This window comes from Microtus pennsylvanicus, chromosome 12 (genome assembly GCF_037038515.1).
Source record: "Microtus pennsylvanicus isolate mMicPen1 chromosome 12, mMicPen1.hap1, whole genome shotgun sequence".
NCBI lineage: Eukaryota > Metazoa > Chordata > Mammalia > Rodentia > Cricetidae > Microtus > Microtus pennsylvanicus.
This window is the reverse complement of record NC_134590.1, coordinates 680,125-697,374: the sequence shown is the minus strand read 5'-3', so window position 1 is coordinate 697,374 and position 17,250 is coordinate 680,125. Positions and strand designations below refer to the sequence as shown.

At 48.7% G+C, this 17,250-nt stretch overlaps 2 protein-coding genes across 2 annotated transcripts in view; one reads left to right on the top strand and one right to left on the bottom strand.

The window, feature by feature from the left end:
- Positions 1-7,671: 7,671 nt before the first annotated feature.
- On the bottom strand, positions 7,672-9,917 carry Tmem271 (transmembrane protein 271). The gene has a single exon (XM_075942882.1). It carries the CDS (start codon positions 9,695-9,697, stop codon positions 8,573-8,575), a length of 1,125 nt encoding a protein of 374 aa, XP_075798997.1. The 5' UTR covers positions 9,698-9,917; the 3' UTR covers positions 7,672-8,572.
- A 390-nt stretch (positions 9,918-10,307) lies between these two features.
- Positions 10,308-17,250, top strand: part of Pde6b (phosphodiesterase 6B) — a 57,858-nt gene continuing 50,915 nt past the window's right edge. The window contains exons 1-2 of the mRNA XM_075942881.1: positions 10,308-10,790; positions 16,083-16,175. The gene's annotated coding sequence lies outside the window, so the exon portion shown is untranslated. The remainder of the gene's footprint in view (positions 10,791-16,082; positions 16,176-17,250) is intronic.

Sequence of the window (17,250 nt, the reverse complement as noted above, 5' to 3'; positions counted from 1 at the left end):
ATGAGCCTATAGGAGCCATTCTCATTCAAACCACCACAATGGTAGATTTACATGTTTGAATACTTGGTCACCAGTTGATGGAACTGTTTGGGAAGGATTAAGAGGTGTGGCCTTGTTGGAGGAGGTGTGTCACTGGAGGTCTGCTTTGAAGTTTCAAAAGCCTTCACCATTCCCTGCTAGCCCTCTCTGCTTCCTTCTTGTAGATGAGATGTGAGCTCTCAGCTACTGCTCCCGTGCCATGCATGCCTGCTCCCATGATGGTTATGGGCTTACACTCTGAAGCTGTAAGCCCCCAGGAACATTCTTCTATAAGTTGCCTTAGTGTTGTTGTATCTTCACAGCAATAGAAAGGTAACTAAGACAGAGATGACCCACCAGCTTCAGATAATTGACATCGTGGAGGATCAGAGGGAAAAATTAGGGGAAAGCTCTGGATATTCCTGTAATTTTATATAAGAATAAAATTAACAAATAATAACCAATAGAATAAAGAAAAGTGGACTGATTGGGGGAAGAAATTTAAAACTAAATTTAATTTTTCTTCTCCATTTTTTTAGTTTAAAAATCTCATGCCATAATTTTTATGACAATGTAAATAGGTCTCAAACTGTAGATACATATGGGGTATTATATGCTCTAGTTCATCCTAATTCTCAATATAAGAAGCATGTAGAAAGAGATTGTTCTAAGCTAAGAGGCTGAATAGCTGACACTGCTATACAGGCCCTGAGAGGTTGAAATGTGGTTTGTCTAGGCTGAGGTGTGTTTAAGATGCAGAACACAGCCAGGTTCTTTGAAATCTCTATCCTACATTTCTCCCAAAGAGTGGAACACAGACTTGGATTAGGGAACGGCAATTGCAGAGATAGATAGTATCCAGCAGGCACCCAAGACACACAGACTTGGATTGGGGTGTGGCAATTGCAGAGATAGATAGTATCCAGCAGGCACCCAAGACACACAGACTTGGATTAGGGTGTGGCAATTGCAGGGATAGAAGGTATCCAGCAGGCACATAAGACACACAGACTTGGATTAAGGTGCGGCAATTGCAGAGATAGCAACCAACAGGCACCCAAGACACCTAGCAGTGCTAGAGCTGGCTGACAATTGCTAGTGAAGAGAGAATGAGCTCAATCAGAAGTGTACTACAGGGGTGGCAGGCTCCCTGGAAGGGGTTTGAGGGCTAGGTGAGCTCCTCATTGAAAGAGAGGAGGTATGTAATTTGAGAGAAGGGCAAATTTAGAACCTCGCGAGATCTTGAACAAGCGATGAGCAGACAACTGAGCATCTGTATTCAAGAACAGTCAAGGCTACCCCACTGCTGACCGGCAATCTGGGCCGCGAAACGGAGACAAGCTTGAGTTCTACCTTGTCCCAAGCCCCAGGAAGACCACTGGCTCCCCACGCCTTCTGAAAGGAGCAAGCAGCTCCGATCTGAATTTAGAAGTCTTCTAAGGCTCCTCTTCCCACCTCAAAGTGACTGTGTTCGAGATAAAGAGCTGTTCACACGCCCCCATGTATGCACTCACGATCAATTAGCCTTGATTACCTGTTGCAAGGCATCAGTTAGATCCTCAGCTTGATCTGAGAGTAACAAAGGCCCTGACCATTTGGGCCTAGACATGCTTTGGCCTCCAGAGAACCCTGAGGTGGTTCCAGGAGGGAACACTGAGTTTGCGACATCCTGCAGCAGTGTGAGTAGGAGGCTGCACAGTAGCAGCTGAGCTTCAGTGTGGGAGAGGCAAAGTCACGCATTTAAGGAAAAAATAACCTGAATTACACTTTAAAAAGCAGGAGGGGCTGTCATGGGTGGGCCCCCGCAGACCCTCCTCCAGGGCAGTTCCTGTTCCTTTGGAGGGGCGGGGTGGAGTGCAGTAGGGGAAATTGAGGATGTGGGAATTCAGAGACCTCTGTTGGGAAGGGACGTTGAGTAAGCAGGAGAGATAACCTCCCAAGGTCCTAAATGGAACAGTCTGGGAGGTGAGGTTCTGAAGGTCCTGGCAGAGCAAGTAGAGAGACATAAGAAATGTATATGTCACCTCTTCCATAGATTCTCTAGGGCCCCAGGCCACTGAGAACAAGTCTCTCATCCAGACTGGGAGCCCTTTGAAGGTCATGTAGGACAGTCCTTCTAGAAAGAGGGGTGATACACGCCAGCCTGAGCTGTAAAAGTACTCGGATATTTGTGGCTGTCTTAAAAAAAAAAACACTTGCAAATAAGACAAATGTAAGAGATTTTCAGAAATCCTTTTCCCCTTCTGCAGTTACTTTCACTGTTTTCTGTTTTTCTTCATCTGACATGTCTTCTCAGATATGTGAACACACATGGCCTACTGTGGGTGTGCTTGGCCTCACTGCCCAAGGCTGGGACTCTTCCTGTCTATGCCTGACTGAGATGGCAGAAACTGGCTGGTTCTCCTATTGGAGGGAAAGAATTTTTCCATGGAGACCCTTGGCCCAGAGCCACAGGGATGAAAGCAGACATCTATTTCCTGTGCTGACTTTGGTCATCTCTGCATTCCCATGCCAACACTGAATCTGCACACAGTAAGTACCCCCATGGGTGCCCTCCACTAACGAATACAAGTGGATGCTGCCAGCAACAAAAGTCCCCAAGTCCACTAAACACTTGAGAGTATCACAAAATCCATTCCTTCTCAGTGTTTGTCCACTGGCCCCACCCATTCCTCCCGCCAACACCCACGTCCTACTGTTCATCCTACTGTTGAGGAATATTTGTCTAACTATGCAAAGATGCATTGTATCTGTTTAACTATGTAAAGATGCATTGTATTTGTTTAACTATGTAAAGATTTGTTGCTGTTTTACCTTGCCTGCTTAAGACACCTGACTGGTCTAATAAAAAGCTGAATGGCCAATAGCAAGGGATACAATAAAGGTTTTACTTCTGGGCAGGGAGAGTAAGTAGAAGGAGCAGTTTAGGCTTGGAGGAGAAGGAAAAGACACACCAGGGAGACACCAAGGGCCCAGCCAGCCAGACACAGAGTAAATAGGAAAGTGAGGCATACAGAATGAAAGAAAGGTTAAAAAAAAGCCCTGAGGCAAAATGTAGATGAATAGAAACAGGTTAAATTAAGTTAACAGAGCTAGCAAGACAAACATAAGCTAAGGTTAAACATTCATAATTAATAGTAAATCTCAGTGTCCTTATTTGGGATCCTGGGGACGGGGAAGAGCTGATGAGGTTTTCAATGGGGAATTCAGTGACTTAATTCATGTGAGGATCTACAATGAGGTTCCAGGCAAACGAAAGACCTGTAGCGTGTTTGTGGGAAGCCCATGTGGAAGACAGACCTGTTTTCAGATATGGCTGAGCCCTGATGACATTTCATGAGGGCCATTTTTATCTTTCTCTAAGAGGGGCCTATGTTAGGGAGGAGAGGAGACTACCTAGGTGAGCGTAAGGATGTAGAGAGGAGGAAGGAAGGGCCTTGAGAATGACGCTGTAATAATAGCGGGAAGGATAAACAGCAGAGGAAGACTCCATTGCTCCGGGTGTTTCATGGCATTTGTATCACTTGCTCTCTTAAGACCCTGATACTGTTAACATCTGCTTTATAGACAGGAAGACAGAGGAACCTAAGGACCCCAGCACACGTGCCTCTCAGGAAGCAGAGATGAGGTCCCTATCAACTGTCTGCTTGTTACAACAGGATCACCGTGATCCGGCTTGCTTGGCTTCCTTTCCTAAGTCCAGTTCCTTGATGGGGAAGCTCAGCCAATCACATCTGGCTAGGGTGCGGCCACCTGGAGCCCAGGTAGATAAACTGGGGGGTAGATAGGTGGTGGGCTCTGCACGGTACTTGCCTGACCCGTTTTGACTTCGGACCTTCTACTCCAGTAGCATGAGTTTCCCCGTTTTTTTAATTATTAAATTATATCTGTTGTTTTGAGCTGGTCTGGTTATTTAACGTACTGATCGAATACGCCGGCACCTACAGTTCCTTCGTCAAGCCATCTATGTCCAGCCTCTTCTCTCCTGACTTCCTCAACTCGGAGTAGCTTTTCATGTTCTACGTCTGGGAAATCTGAACATTTTGCTCAAATTCAGTCTGCATGCCTCTGGAGGAGCTAAGTACCCCAGCCTATAGTCATCACAGTAATCACTCCCTCCTATGTAGAAAAGACTGAGCCTCTTACCTGCTGTTTGACTGGCCCTGAACTTGTGGGGTAGGCCTAGCCTCCTCTGCTCTGTATGGGCAGAACTGGCAATGAAACTTGGATGACAGGAAGAGAAGCAAAGGCCTAAAAAGCAGGAGGCCTGTCTGCCCTGCTCATTTCTGTGAGAGGGACCAGTGGAGGGCTAGAAGCCCCTGTGCCTCTGCCTCCCTGTCTGCTGCTTCCCTCACCATAGTCGGTCATGAACAGAAAAGTGGCCCAAAAAAGCATGGATTTTGTGGAATATCCTGCATTTTAAAGGAGATTTTATTAATCTGACAGGACAGTCCATTGAAGATCAATGGTTGATAAAGTGAAATATCACAAGATCAGGGACTCTCTGAGAGAAACCCACAAGTATAAGACTAAGAATGCGGGGTTGAACATATCCGCAACATATCAAAACTGTCCATGACTATCCTCCTAGCCAAACAACTTCCATCTTTGGAAGCTTGGCTGCTTGCAAAAGATCACTCCAGCTGGGTTTGTTGACTCTAGCCGCCCCATTCTATCTGCCATATGCAATTCTGTCTTAATTGCACAGGGCCTCAGAGAGGGGATTGAGTCTATAGACCGGGGAAGATCGGCAGGGAGGAGCTCCATCTATGACTGTGGGAAAACCATCATCCCTCCTGAGTGAAGACTTTTGGTAGGGAGCACCCACACCCCTCACCTGTGCTTCATAAGTAAATCCAACAGACTCATTGGTTCCCCCAGTGTGAATGCTGGTGGAATCATGCCTCAGTTTATGTTTGAAACCTCAGGAGGAGGAGGCATTGGTTTACATATCCGCCTAGGAAGGAAGTTTAGCAGCAGAATCACCAGGCTTCTCCTCTTATTCCAGGAGCTGCTGAGATTTCAATTTTGAGAACATAAGGATAACTGCTTGCTATTGCCCTAAATTAATTTCTTTCTCCCTTTTGGGATTTTTTTTCCTGTTGATTAAGCCGTAAACTAAGCTGGGGCACTGGGCACTGGAAATTACACCTGTTGGCATGAGGTCACAGCAGTGCTCAGAGCAGGTAAAACAGGCGTATAAGCTACTGGTGCTTAGTTGTACACCCGCTCATTTTTCTTAAGGTCTCTGTCATGTACTACTTCTCTCTGAGATCTTAATGAGAAGAAGTATTTTGGGGGTGATGATGACTTTGGGGGACAATGTAGGATCTTCACAAGGATGTGCCAAGTGGTTAACACTAGAGTTGCATGTAGCAGGCTCTGAGTAACGAGCATGGAGCCTGGGGATTTAGCCTGACAGCCTAGCCTTTGCCCAGATCCCAGAACATCTCACCACGCACCCACTGGAATGCCTTGACATGGGATCTCATCTTCTCTGTCTGCCTGTTAGATATTTGATATGGCCTCGGGGGCTCCTGTATATTCATCCTGACATATCACTGCAGCAGGAGGACGGCAGTGTACGTCAGGGCCCACGGCTAGACGACAAAGCTAAGAGTGGGTTCCACTTGTGTCTCATGTGCCCAGACTTCATTATCTGGCCTGGCCCTCAAACATCACAAGAGACCGTGTGTTGTGTTATTTCACATCACCCTGAACAGAGCATCCTTCTAAGGCAATGCACGAAAACACAGCTGTTAGTGTCCATTGATTCTATAATAAAACATGCCTTGCTTGGCAGTTTCTCTGCCTAAATCTATGCCATGTCCTAGCCCCTTAAAATTAAGTTCCCAGGCCTAAGGGCGGTGAGCCCCTTCTGCTGAACAAATAATGCCTTACAAATAGTATTTAGCATTTAGAACACTAAGATGTGCTTGTGCCTAATTTTGGAAAAAAGGCCAAGAAGTGACTTACTTTCCAGGTAAACACAAAGAATCGGCTTGAACAACTGCTTAAAGCTTCGGGAAGGAAGAGTGGACAAATGAAAGTTGCTGTGAGTTGGAGGGCACAGTGGGGCGTTGACAGCCTCAGTCCTGTCTCTATGCCAGGTCCCCTGAGCAGGGATCTTTATGGGAAACTAACAATAGTGGGATTCTTTTTCTCCAGTAAGCTTTAAAAGTGAAACTTTGTTTCCCCACATCTCATACTCACCTCTGTAAGAGCCGAACTAACAATATTTGTGGACTTGGGAGTTAGGAACACCAACTTGAAGCATTTGTCTGACTCACTGGTCTCGTGGAAGAGGCTAATTTGTCCAGGTCTAGGAAAAGTCCCCATCTTCCAGGTCCCGCTTTTGCTCTGCTGCCCTGGCCAGGCAAATGCACAAATGTCATAATTCTCTGCCTTCCCTGGCCTCTGGTCTTGCCCAGCCCATTCCTCCCTGAGAAACTTCCATTCCAAGAAAATCTGAAATAAAAAGAGGCCATTGACCTTGCTAGACAATCTGAAAGACTCATGGGGCGTCTAACGGTTTGAGCTATATGAAGTGTGCAAGGCTAAAACTGCAGGGAAAGCAACAAAGGTCCAGTGAGGACTGACAGGCCTGGGGCATCTGGGCAGCTGCTTGGGCTCATCCACAAGGCTGCCGAGTGGACCCAGGACAGTGGCCTATACCCACCTGTGAGATCTCTGCTCTCAGTCGGAAATACCTGGCAATATCACATGGTTGGATTTGAATAGATAGAAGAAAGCATATTAAATCAGTTTATGCTGCCAATTGTAACATTTCTGCTTAAGCTGATATCCAGTTGGCTACTAATGTGGTACAGAACGGCTAGAGACCAACGGCAGGACCAGTGAATTGGGCTTAGACTTTTTTTTTCACTTTTGATATAGGTAAGAACTAAGAAAGCTAGCCATGAGTGCTTGCTTTTCCTTGGGTGGCTTCCATCAGGACTGATTCTTTGACCAGAGCCTCAAGTTTTAAAGGAGATGGGTAAGCACAGGGAAGACCAGTTCTCATCACATAGATTGGTCCATCGCTGGTGATGGACCTCGCTGTTCTTCATGGAAATGGGATCGGGTACCTTCCTCCTCTAGTCCCCTTGTTTTTGAGGGCAGATAACTAGGTTTCAACTGGGGTAGGATGCCTACAGTCATCAAAGATACAGGGGAGCTCTGGGCAGGGCATTTGGGAGTTGAGGAAAGGTGCCATTACATAGCCTGCACCTGGAGACCATGTCTCCTTCTTAAACAGGAGGTTTCTTCACAGTTAGAAGTAGCCATTTTCACCCTGAAGACATACCCAGGATTCCACAACTCTCCTGGCCTCTGGTGATTGGTATGGGTATTTGCACATGCGTAGGGGCTGCTCCCCCCCTCCACATGAAGGAGGCACACCTTTCGGGCCAGGGCTCTGCTCCCAGCTGGCCTGTGAGTCACTACCTGCCTGGTCGCACTAGTCTAGGCACACAAAGGTCGGATCACCTTTTCCCACAACTTAGAGCCTGCTTGGCTTCCAGCCAGCCCACCAGAAGGATGGAGACACTCCGGTCATAGAGAACTCATTTCATTTGTGTGTAAATGGTTACACGCATATTAAACTCACTTAAAGGTATGTCCTCCACATTCATTAAGGCTATTAAAGTGGTGTACTTTAAATGAAATCCTATATAATCAAAATTACCAGATTATTGAGTTAACAGGAAATTTATCTTTGCAAAAAAACTAAGACTTTGATTTTTTTCAAAATAGGATTAAACTGTTCATATGTATTAACCAAAAATAAAACCTACTGCTTTGCAGTAGAAACCACACAGCCAGTTTCCAAAAACAGAAATGCAGGGGTCTGGCATCAGTGTCTCCCCGCGCAGCAGTTAGCTTGGAGACAGGTTGCACCCAGTCAACCAGCCAGCAGAACACAGCTGTTCTAGCTTAGCCTTTGTCCCAATTCAGCCACTTGCCCCCATGCTGATTCGAGTGTAGACTCCTCTAATTCCAAGCTGAGGGACATTCTCCAATAACATAGCAATCAATTTAATAAAGGAACTCACCAATGTCAAATTGCAATAAATTTACCAAACAATTTCACTGTTTATGGAGAGCTTTACAGTAAGAAAGTGTCAACAGAAGCAGGCACATCCGGGTACAAAGTGTTGCTGTTGGTTGGTCTTCACTTCTGTTCCTACAGCTCCAACTGCTTTGTACTCTCAGCTGAGGTCCTCCGCACGAAATTCACCTTGGATAAGCGTTCTGTTCTTGCCCATTCGACCCAGGACCTCCCAGCGCAGTCCTGGGGGCACGGACTTGTCTAAGAGAAGTGTGATTGGCAAGCCCACCCCAAACATTTATTGTAAACTTTAAATGGAGTCCAGATACGAATGACATAGAGGGGAGACACCTCCTCACACAGAAAGGAGAATACCGGAGTGTCCTAGGGTCTCGCAGATCTCACAGGGCCGGACCAGAAAAGTGTCAAACCACGCGCAGGCACGACGCCAAGCAATGCCCGATTGCTGCCCTTTCTGGTGTCCCAGGCCGCTTGGGCCCGGACTCAGCAGGCCCGACTAGGCTCCCAAGGGCGCGCCATCTCACAGGGAGGCCGACAGCAATAGGGGTAGGAGGCGTTGAGATCGGGGTCCGAGGGCGCGTACCCCGGCAGCTCCACCGACGGGTGCCCGCCACAGCACACCTCCACGCCCGCCTCGTCAAAGGCATGGAAGACGCCCACGTTGATGTAGGACACAGCGTGGTGCGCCGCGAAGCTCGCGCAGTCTCCTGGGGTGTTGAAGTCGGACTCCTCCGGGGACAGGATGGAGGCCTCGCTGGGTCGTGGCTGCAGCCGCCGCCCCCTTTTGCCCCGCCGGCCGCGCCGGGTCCGAGAGGCCAGCGACTGAGCGCGGAGCCCGGGTCCGCCCCGCGGCCGTGCCAAAGACCGGCTCGCCCTCCGCCGGCCGCGCCGACCGCGCCGGGCCTGCGAAGACTTGTAGTTCTTGACCAGCAGAAGGCTGAGCAGGCCCAACAGGCACTCGAGCGAGTTGAATACAGTGGAGAGCACCAGGCCGCGCTGGTAGTCCTTCAGCTGACGGCATTTGGCTGATGTGGCGCTGTCCAGGGTGCTGCGGGCGCGCGGCGTGCTGGAGCCCGGGGTTGCAGAGCCAGGGGCCGAGCCGGGGACAAGGGCCGGCGGGCGCGGGGGCAGGCAATAGTGGGAGTACTTGCGTTCCACCAGGGACACTGTGTCGCCGTCGATCACTGCTCCCGCAAAGGCGCTGAGAACCCCGAGCATGAAGACCAGGACGCCTAGGAGCAGCAGGTTCTGGCTGTTCACCCTCCCCGAGGGCCCGGCAGCCGCCCGCGTCTCTCCAGAAGAGGGCTCCGGAGCGCCCGATGGAGATGCGGGGACCCCGAGTCCGGGGCCCGACCCGGCCCCTGACCCGGCGAGGGGCGCCTCCCGGGGCCCGCAGCACAGCAGGGCGGCGCCGAGCAGCGAGAGGCCGGCGGCCAACAGTAGCCCGGAGTAAAAGGCACCGGCAGCCGCCCCTAGCCGGAAAGGCTCCCCGCGCAGCTCAGAGCCCAGAGAGAAGCACTTGAGGCCGACGGCGGCGGCGCTGAGCGCGCAGGCGAGCAGCAGGCTGGAGGAAAGCGCGGCGCAGGCCCCGCGGACGCTCCACTTCATCCTCCGCGCCGGAGCCGGCCCGCACCCGGCGCGCCCGCCGCCGCCCGCCGCCGCCCCCGCCGCCTGCGCCTCCTCCCGGCGCCGCGCGGCCGGACCGCCGGCCTCCTCTTCATCCTCCCGCGTCCTCCCGAGCTCGCGCTGCCGCCACTGGAGCCCGCATCCTCCGCCTCCCGCCGCCGCCGCCGCCGCGACCCCGCACCGGGAATTGAGCCGGCGCGGAAAACCGCAAGGCGCGCGCGCCCCCTCCCCAGACCGCGGCGCCGATCCCCGGACGCGCGGCCCCCCCACCCGCGGCTCCGCGCGCCTCGCCCTGACACCACCCTCCGCGGCCCCCTCCCGACCCTCGGGCCCCTAGGACTCCCCTGAGGTCCTCCCCTTGGGAAGGGCCCCTCGCCAAGTCTCCGCCTTCCTTGTCCTCCCCCTGTCAATGTCACTGTCCAGCGCCCGCCGCCTTAGGAACGCCACTCCACCTGGGCCTTCTTCTCCAGGGACCCCCTGGGCCCCACCCCCAGGACCTCCCACCTCTGGAAGCCCTGCGTTTGCTTTCCCCCATCCTCTGGGCGGCTAGTCTCCACGCCCACCTGACTGGACCCGGAAGCTCCAAGAAGTTAGCAGGGGATTTCAGCAATTAGGGATGGGTATAAGGGAGAGCCTGGGCGAGGAAAAGGGGAAGGAGGAAATGTCCAGAGGGAATAGAGGAGGGTGCGCAGGGTATTCGAGGATGGAGGAAGAAGGGAAGTATTGGCATGTAGAGCTGTGTGTTGTGTGTGTGCATGTATGAGGAATATGCATAGGCCTTAGAGTATGGGGTATGGGAGAGTGGTGTGCGCGTATGTGTTGTGTGGTGTGGGGAGCGGTATGTATTCCGAGAGTGCAGTGTAGTGTGTGAGGTGTCCAGACTTGCGATATGGGAAATGTGGTATGTGTGTTAAGTGGTGTATGTGCAGAAGGTATGTTACCTTGAGATGCGTGAAGAGTATTGTAGGTGCTTAGGGGTTGTGAGTAGGGTGTGCGGGAGAACTAGCTGGAGATTTCTCTCCGAGGATCCAGCCACGAAGCAAGGCCCGGATGGAGTCTTGGGGGAGAACCTCAGGTGAGTTCACCTTTGGGTCCAGTCCCGTCTCCAGATCTGTCAGAAAATTTCCTCACACGCAGGTGAACAAATTTGACCTGCGTTCTAGTGCGCTAGGGAGAGTGCTGTGGTCGCTCAAATCCGTACTTAGACCTCTCGAGGCCTCCGGCAGCCCCGCCCTGACCCGCAATCCCGGGTGTGGGTGAGTCAGGCCGCCTGCGCAGCTTCGGAACCTCGGGTTGCAGAGGCTGTGCCTGAGGCTGGGGTGGAGAGAAGCGGGGTCCAGGCGTGGGGACCAGGGTGCGGTGGAGAGAACGCGCCTGCGCGTCGACCTTATGGAAGGTTCTGGTAGGTCAAAGGCCCAGGGGCTTTCCTACTTATTGTTAAAGACCTCCCCCCCAAAACCAAGAACTGTATTGCCTGGGGAAGCTGAGCCCCTGCGTCCGAGGCAGCACCGGGGTTCTCGCCCACCCTCCTAGAAGCCACTTGCTGGTGGGTGTATGGAGGCCTTCCAAAGACTCCCGGACGTTTGCGTGGGTTTCAGTTCGGCCCAGAGCTTCAGAAAGAGCGAACCAGCCTCTCTGTATTTTTAGTAGGCGGAGCAGAATTTGAAACAGCATCCTACCGATCCTGCGCCTGGTAAATGATGACTCGCCAGAAAGCAAAGACGCAACCCTGCCTCGGTGAGCTTGGCGCGTGGCCCAGGAGGCTCCGCGAGCCTGCGTGCGTAAGGATCGTGGCGCCCACGCTTGGGAGCAGAGCTCAGTGCAAACTTCCAATGGTTCTTCCAGTTTCCAGGGAAACGAGATTTGGAGCTGCTGCGTGTTGCAGAGCTCCCTCTGCTCCCCATGCCAGAGCCTTGCAAATGGCTGGGCTTGGAGAGGAAAGGATTGAGGACACCTCCTCTATGCAGGGTGAACTCTGACCTTAAGGTGGAAGAATTGAGCGGGGCTATGGGGATTTCTTCTACCATCAGAGGACTCATTGGAAACATTTCTCTTCTGGGTTGTTCCTCCTCTAGATGGGCGCTGCCACCCCTCTATCAATCTTCACATTTCCCAAAATCACCATAGGGCTCTTGTACACGATGTTCCCACTCCTGGGGCATATTCACATTCTATGACGATCCTCACCTGACACTGCTCCTCATTTCTCAAAATTTATCGTCATATTTCTTAATTGCCTCGGTTTTATCGGAAACCTGTCTGATCCAGTTTTGACCTCTGTTTTCCCCAGACGGGCTTTCCATGAGTGTATCAGTGACTGCTGGAATTGGGACTGAAACCCCCGGGCTCTGTGCACAGGCTATCGTTCTTCCTCTGCCTTCCGGACTCCAGCCCCTATAGAGGATCCCATAGCACAGGATTTCCCTGTAGTGCAAATATATGTTCCCTATCAGGTGGGACTGGAAACATCAGGGTAAGGGCAGTTCAGTTCCATCTGCTTGGTTGTTTGCATGTCTGTGGTGGAGTAAACGTTGATCTGGTTCTGCCGGAAGCTTTAGGTCCAGGAGCTGGAATACAGTTGTCTCTACAGCACTGGGTCGCTCAGAGAACCTAACTGGGCAGCTGCAGGGAGAGGGGGAACTCTGCTGAGAAGAACAAGCTCAGTCAATTCAACTCTATACTGAGGGCAAGGGCACCACAAGATTGCAGGAGAGCATTCCGGTGTGTATTGAGGAGCTCTGCTGGAATCTGGAAGAACCAGAGGAACTCTCTCCCTACTTCAGCATACTGGTAGGACTACTTACAATCACCCTGCAGTTTCTGCCCAGCATGGAATCAGCAGAGAGTGGGAGGGACAGTCTGCGGTCCCATGACATCTCAACTAAGAGTGACATTGAAACTTACCCGTGTAGGACTTTAGAGCAGATTGAGTTGCTTTATGCCAGGATCCTTTCACCAAGGAAGAGCTCACCATGATCTACTATGAGCCCGCTTCAATCTCCGTTTCCAGAGTCCGCTTAATTTCCTATTTATGCCAAGAGAGACCTGGTGGACTCAGGCAGGGAGGAGAGCAACTCCAGAGAGAGAGAGAGAGAGAGAGACAGACAGACAGACAGACAGACAGACACCAGACTGGAGAGGAATCATCAGCTACTGACCAAATAAATTCCCAGAGCCTGGGCAGGTCTGGCAGCCTCCTGGGGCAGTTATCACCGTCCCACACTGAAAAGCGCTAATTCCAGGAAAGACACACAGAAATACAACAGCGATTACGTCTTAAGGACTACTTTCCTATCACCTTTGAGACTTATTTTAATATTTACATGTTTAGCCGGGCGGTGGTGGCGCACGCCTTTAATCCCAGCACTCGGGAGGCAGAGGCAGGCGGATCTCTGGGAGTTCGAGGCCAGCCTGGTCTACAAGAGCTAGTTCCGGGACAGGTACCAAAGCTACAGAGAAACCCTGTCTCGAAAAACCAATATATATATATATATATATATATATATATATATATATATATATATATATATATATATATATATATATGTTTACTAGCATTTAAAACCACACCTCCTAGAAGATTATTTGAGCTCTTATTTTTTTTCTACTCCACCACTTTTTAAAGTATTTTTGTTCTTTATTTTACAACCTATGTCTTAGGCCACCTTCTTTAACTCTAATGGAATACCATACTGTCTACAAAGAACAAAGATTTATTTAGTTCACAGTTCCAGAGGTGCTTGCAGCTGTGAAGTCCTTGGGCTGTACTGTGGCATGGTGTGGAGCATCTCATGGCAAGACAGAGCAACCAAAGAGTCCCTTCCATGACAAAACCATTCAACTAATTACATCCCAAATGTCCCACCACACCCCGTGAACTTTGGGGGTTGTATTTCTAGCTCATGAGTTCTGAGGACAAGTGTTCACACATCCTACTAACCAAATAACTGAAATTTTCATTGTTACCATCACCCCATTTTCCCGGGAATAGCCATGGTTAACCTGTTTTTTCAGATAGATAGTACAGGCATCTCTATAAAAAACACCCCGTGAGCCTTTCAAAGAACTCAGTGAAACCATGGTCATGAGTTCTCAGAGGTGGATGTAGCCATGTTTATTATTTTAAAAGCTTGTGTTTTACAGAATATAATCACAGAAAATATTAAATAGTCATGTGACATCTTCATGACATTTAAATAAGTGTTTATCCTAGCTTCATCCAAGATACAAGACTGAAGAGCCTGAGGATGCAGCCCAGAGCCTGTTAGCCCATCAGTCCTGTTTTCCTGCATTTGTTTAGACATTTATTAGGAGAGGTGCTTTCCTATTCATTGTAGTTGGCTTGGCCTGGTTTTGTTTTTGTTTGTTTATTTAGCTTTGTACAGTGAATCTGTGTCTGGCTCCTTTTGTTCTCTATATGTTTGTCAAGTGTGTTCATAATGTTGTGCTCAGCTATAGCTCACTCATTGCTGGTTACGAAGCCCGGTAGCTTCTCCGTTTCACGGCAATAAGCATCATGTTGCTGCTAGTTTGGAAATATTTGTGTGTTCTGAATCATTGAGACATGCAGTTGAGTAACGTGAGAGTGAAATCGCTGGGTTGTGAGTAATACCATCTTTACTTTTTTCCCCTTTAGGCGCTGAGGTTCAATTATGAACAATAAGAACCACTGATTTTAACTATGCAGTTCCATGAGTTTGAACGATTGCATACGTGTCTACAAACAACCACTTCATGACTCAGTACTGTTCCAGCTTCAGCAAAAGTTAGCTGTCTCAGCTTCCCCCATTCGAGGTCCATGCATTATAGCTCTTTGTTTGTTTATTTTTAAGACAGGGTTTCTTTGTGAAGCCCTGGCTGTCCTAGAACTTGCTTCATAGACCAGACTGACCTCAAACTCACAAAGATCTGCCTGCCTCTGTCTCCCAGTTGCTGGGATTAAAGGTGTGCACCACCACCATTCAGCAGTGCACAATAGTTTTCAATACAGCATTTCATATGCATGGAATCATGCAGTGGGCAATATTTTCTGGTTTCAGTGCCTTTCAGATTTATTCATACCCTTGCATAAACAATGAATTGCTTATTATTTTTTAAAAAAAGAGTTATTTATTTATTATGTATACACTGTTCTGTCCATATGCATGTCTGCAGACCAGACCAGAAGAGAGCACCAGATCTTATTACAGATGGTTCTGAGCCACCGTGTGGTTTCTGGGAATTGAACTCAGGACCTCTGGAAGAGCAGCCAGTGCTCTTAACCTCTGAGCCATCTCTCCAGCCCAGATTGTTTGTTCTTATCATTAAATACAATTCTACTAAAAAGTGTTGATCTATTCACAACATGACGGTCATTCCAGCTTTTCCTACAGGGGTGACTGAGATACTATGCAAAAGTGACATCATGCAGGTTGAAGTCCTTATGAGCCCATTTCCACCTCCTTAGTGTGTAATAGGAGTGAATGGCTGGGCGCCAGCACACATTTATCTTAAAGAAACCAAAAGATTGTTTACCAAAAACTTTTCATTCCCCCATGCCATTCTGCGAATCTGCATTCTTGGCAACCTGGGATGATGTCAGCTTCCCTGGTATTTTGGCCAGTCTGGTATCCATAGATGGAATCTCTCTGTGACTTTAGTTTGCATTGCCCAGTTATGAATACCACCAACCATTTCACTTTTCTTCTTCAGTAAAGCATTAAAAACAACTTTTGTTAGGCCGGGCATGGTGGTGCACACCTTTAATCCTAGAACTTGGGAGGCAGAAGCAGGTGGGTCAATGTGAATTTGAGGCCAGCCTTGTCTACAGAGCGAGTTCCAGGACAGCCAGAGCTGTTACACAGAAAAACCCTGTCTCGAAAACAAAAACAAAAAAGTTTCGTTAACTTTTTAAAATTAAGTAGTCTGTACATATATATTATGGTCCTTTGGATCCTCCTGTAACAACCGAAGTACATATTATACTTCATTCAGTCCAATCCCTTGAGAGCCCCACCAGTCATCCAACCTGTAAGTTCAGTGAGACAACCATGATTTCCCAGTGCAGGTCTGGATTTGTGCCACAGAAGGGCCTTGAGGTCTCATAATATTCATGGCTCCAGAGGAGCTACTCACCCAAACCTACCAGTTCTACCGCATGCAGCTGCCCTTCCTTCCTTCCTTCCTTCCTTCCTTCCTTCCTTCCTTCCTTCCTCCCTCCCTCCCTCCCTCCCTCCCTCCCTTCCTTCCTTTCTTCCTTCTTTCCCTCCCTCCCTCCCTTCCTCCCTCTCTTTCTTTCTCTCTCTAAAGTGCATACTGGGAAGTGTGCCTCTCATAAAGGCTTGCACTGTAGTGGGTTGGAACTCACCTTCTTGCTTGCCTGAAACAGGTAGGAAGTCTGAATCAGAAGAGTCACACCAAGAAACATCATTCTGAAGGGATCTTCAGAAGTTGAAGTCTTGATGAAGCTGTCGATGCCCAGGTGAAAATAAGTTATAATAAGTTATATAAGCCTACAACTAAATAAATTATATTAAAATATTGGTAACGTATACTTAAAGCAATCACTTTCTATTTTACCACACATTTCCGTTCACTCTTTTTAAAAATCATTTATGTATATATTTTATGCATGAGTGCTCTATCTGCATGTATGCTTGTAAGCCAAAAGAAAGCATCAGACCCCATTATAGATTGTTGTTAGCTGCCATGTGGTTGCTGGGAATTGAACTCAGGAGTGCCCTAACTGCTGAGTCATCTCTCCAGCTCTTTACCACACTTTTCTATTACCTGTTTTCTGAAATTGCATCAAGCTGAGCAAAAATGTATATTCTGCTCTGTATCTCTCAACCCCTTGCTCAGTAGCTCCAGGTGACAGCTTATAATTTACCTTTCCAGGAGAATTTATATCACAGAAATGAGCAAATGATGCAAATCTGACCGGGGATGCTTATTTTACTTATCTACAAAGAAAAGGGAAATATGAATGATGTAGACTGGACTTAAAATGGATTGTGGCTATAGCCATCATTTTAAGTTCAGAATGCGTTTCTTCCAGTGTTTGGGAGCAATCACCTGTGCAGTAATAGCATGCACATTGTATATCTCTAACGGAAGGCATTCCAACACGATTCCCCCTTGTCCTCCCTGGAATTCATAAGCTTCTGTAGGAACAGCACCCAGCATTCAGATCAGAGCAGCACCCTCTTGTCAGGGATGGGAGCAAGCATTCTGCTGAGTCAGATGCAATCAGGGTTTATTCATGTCCTAATTTTGCAATATTGTTGTCAGTGATAGAGTTACAAAAACAGTGGATTTTGCAAGAAATAGCAAGTCACATTGAAGTCATAAAATAAAAAGCAGATAAACGCTTTCATTTAAAATGTTATTTCCAAACTTATATAAGAAAATGCTTTTTTTTAGTTTTTTCAATTTTTTAAATTGCATTTATTTGTTCACTGTGTATGCACATTTGCATGTGGGAATGGGAATGTAGTGGAAACTTGTGGGGGTCAGAGGGCAACTGGCTGCATTTGGTTTTCTTCTTCCTCCTTGTG

Bases quoted from the DNA above. Each gene is read 5' to 3' on its own strand.
- Tmem271 (XM_075942882.1), bottom strand. From the start codon at position 9,697: ATGAAGTGGAGCGTCCGCGGGGCCTGCGCCGCGCTTTCCTCCAGCCTG.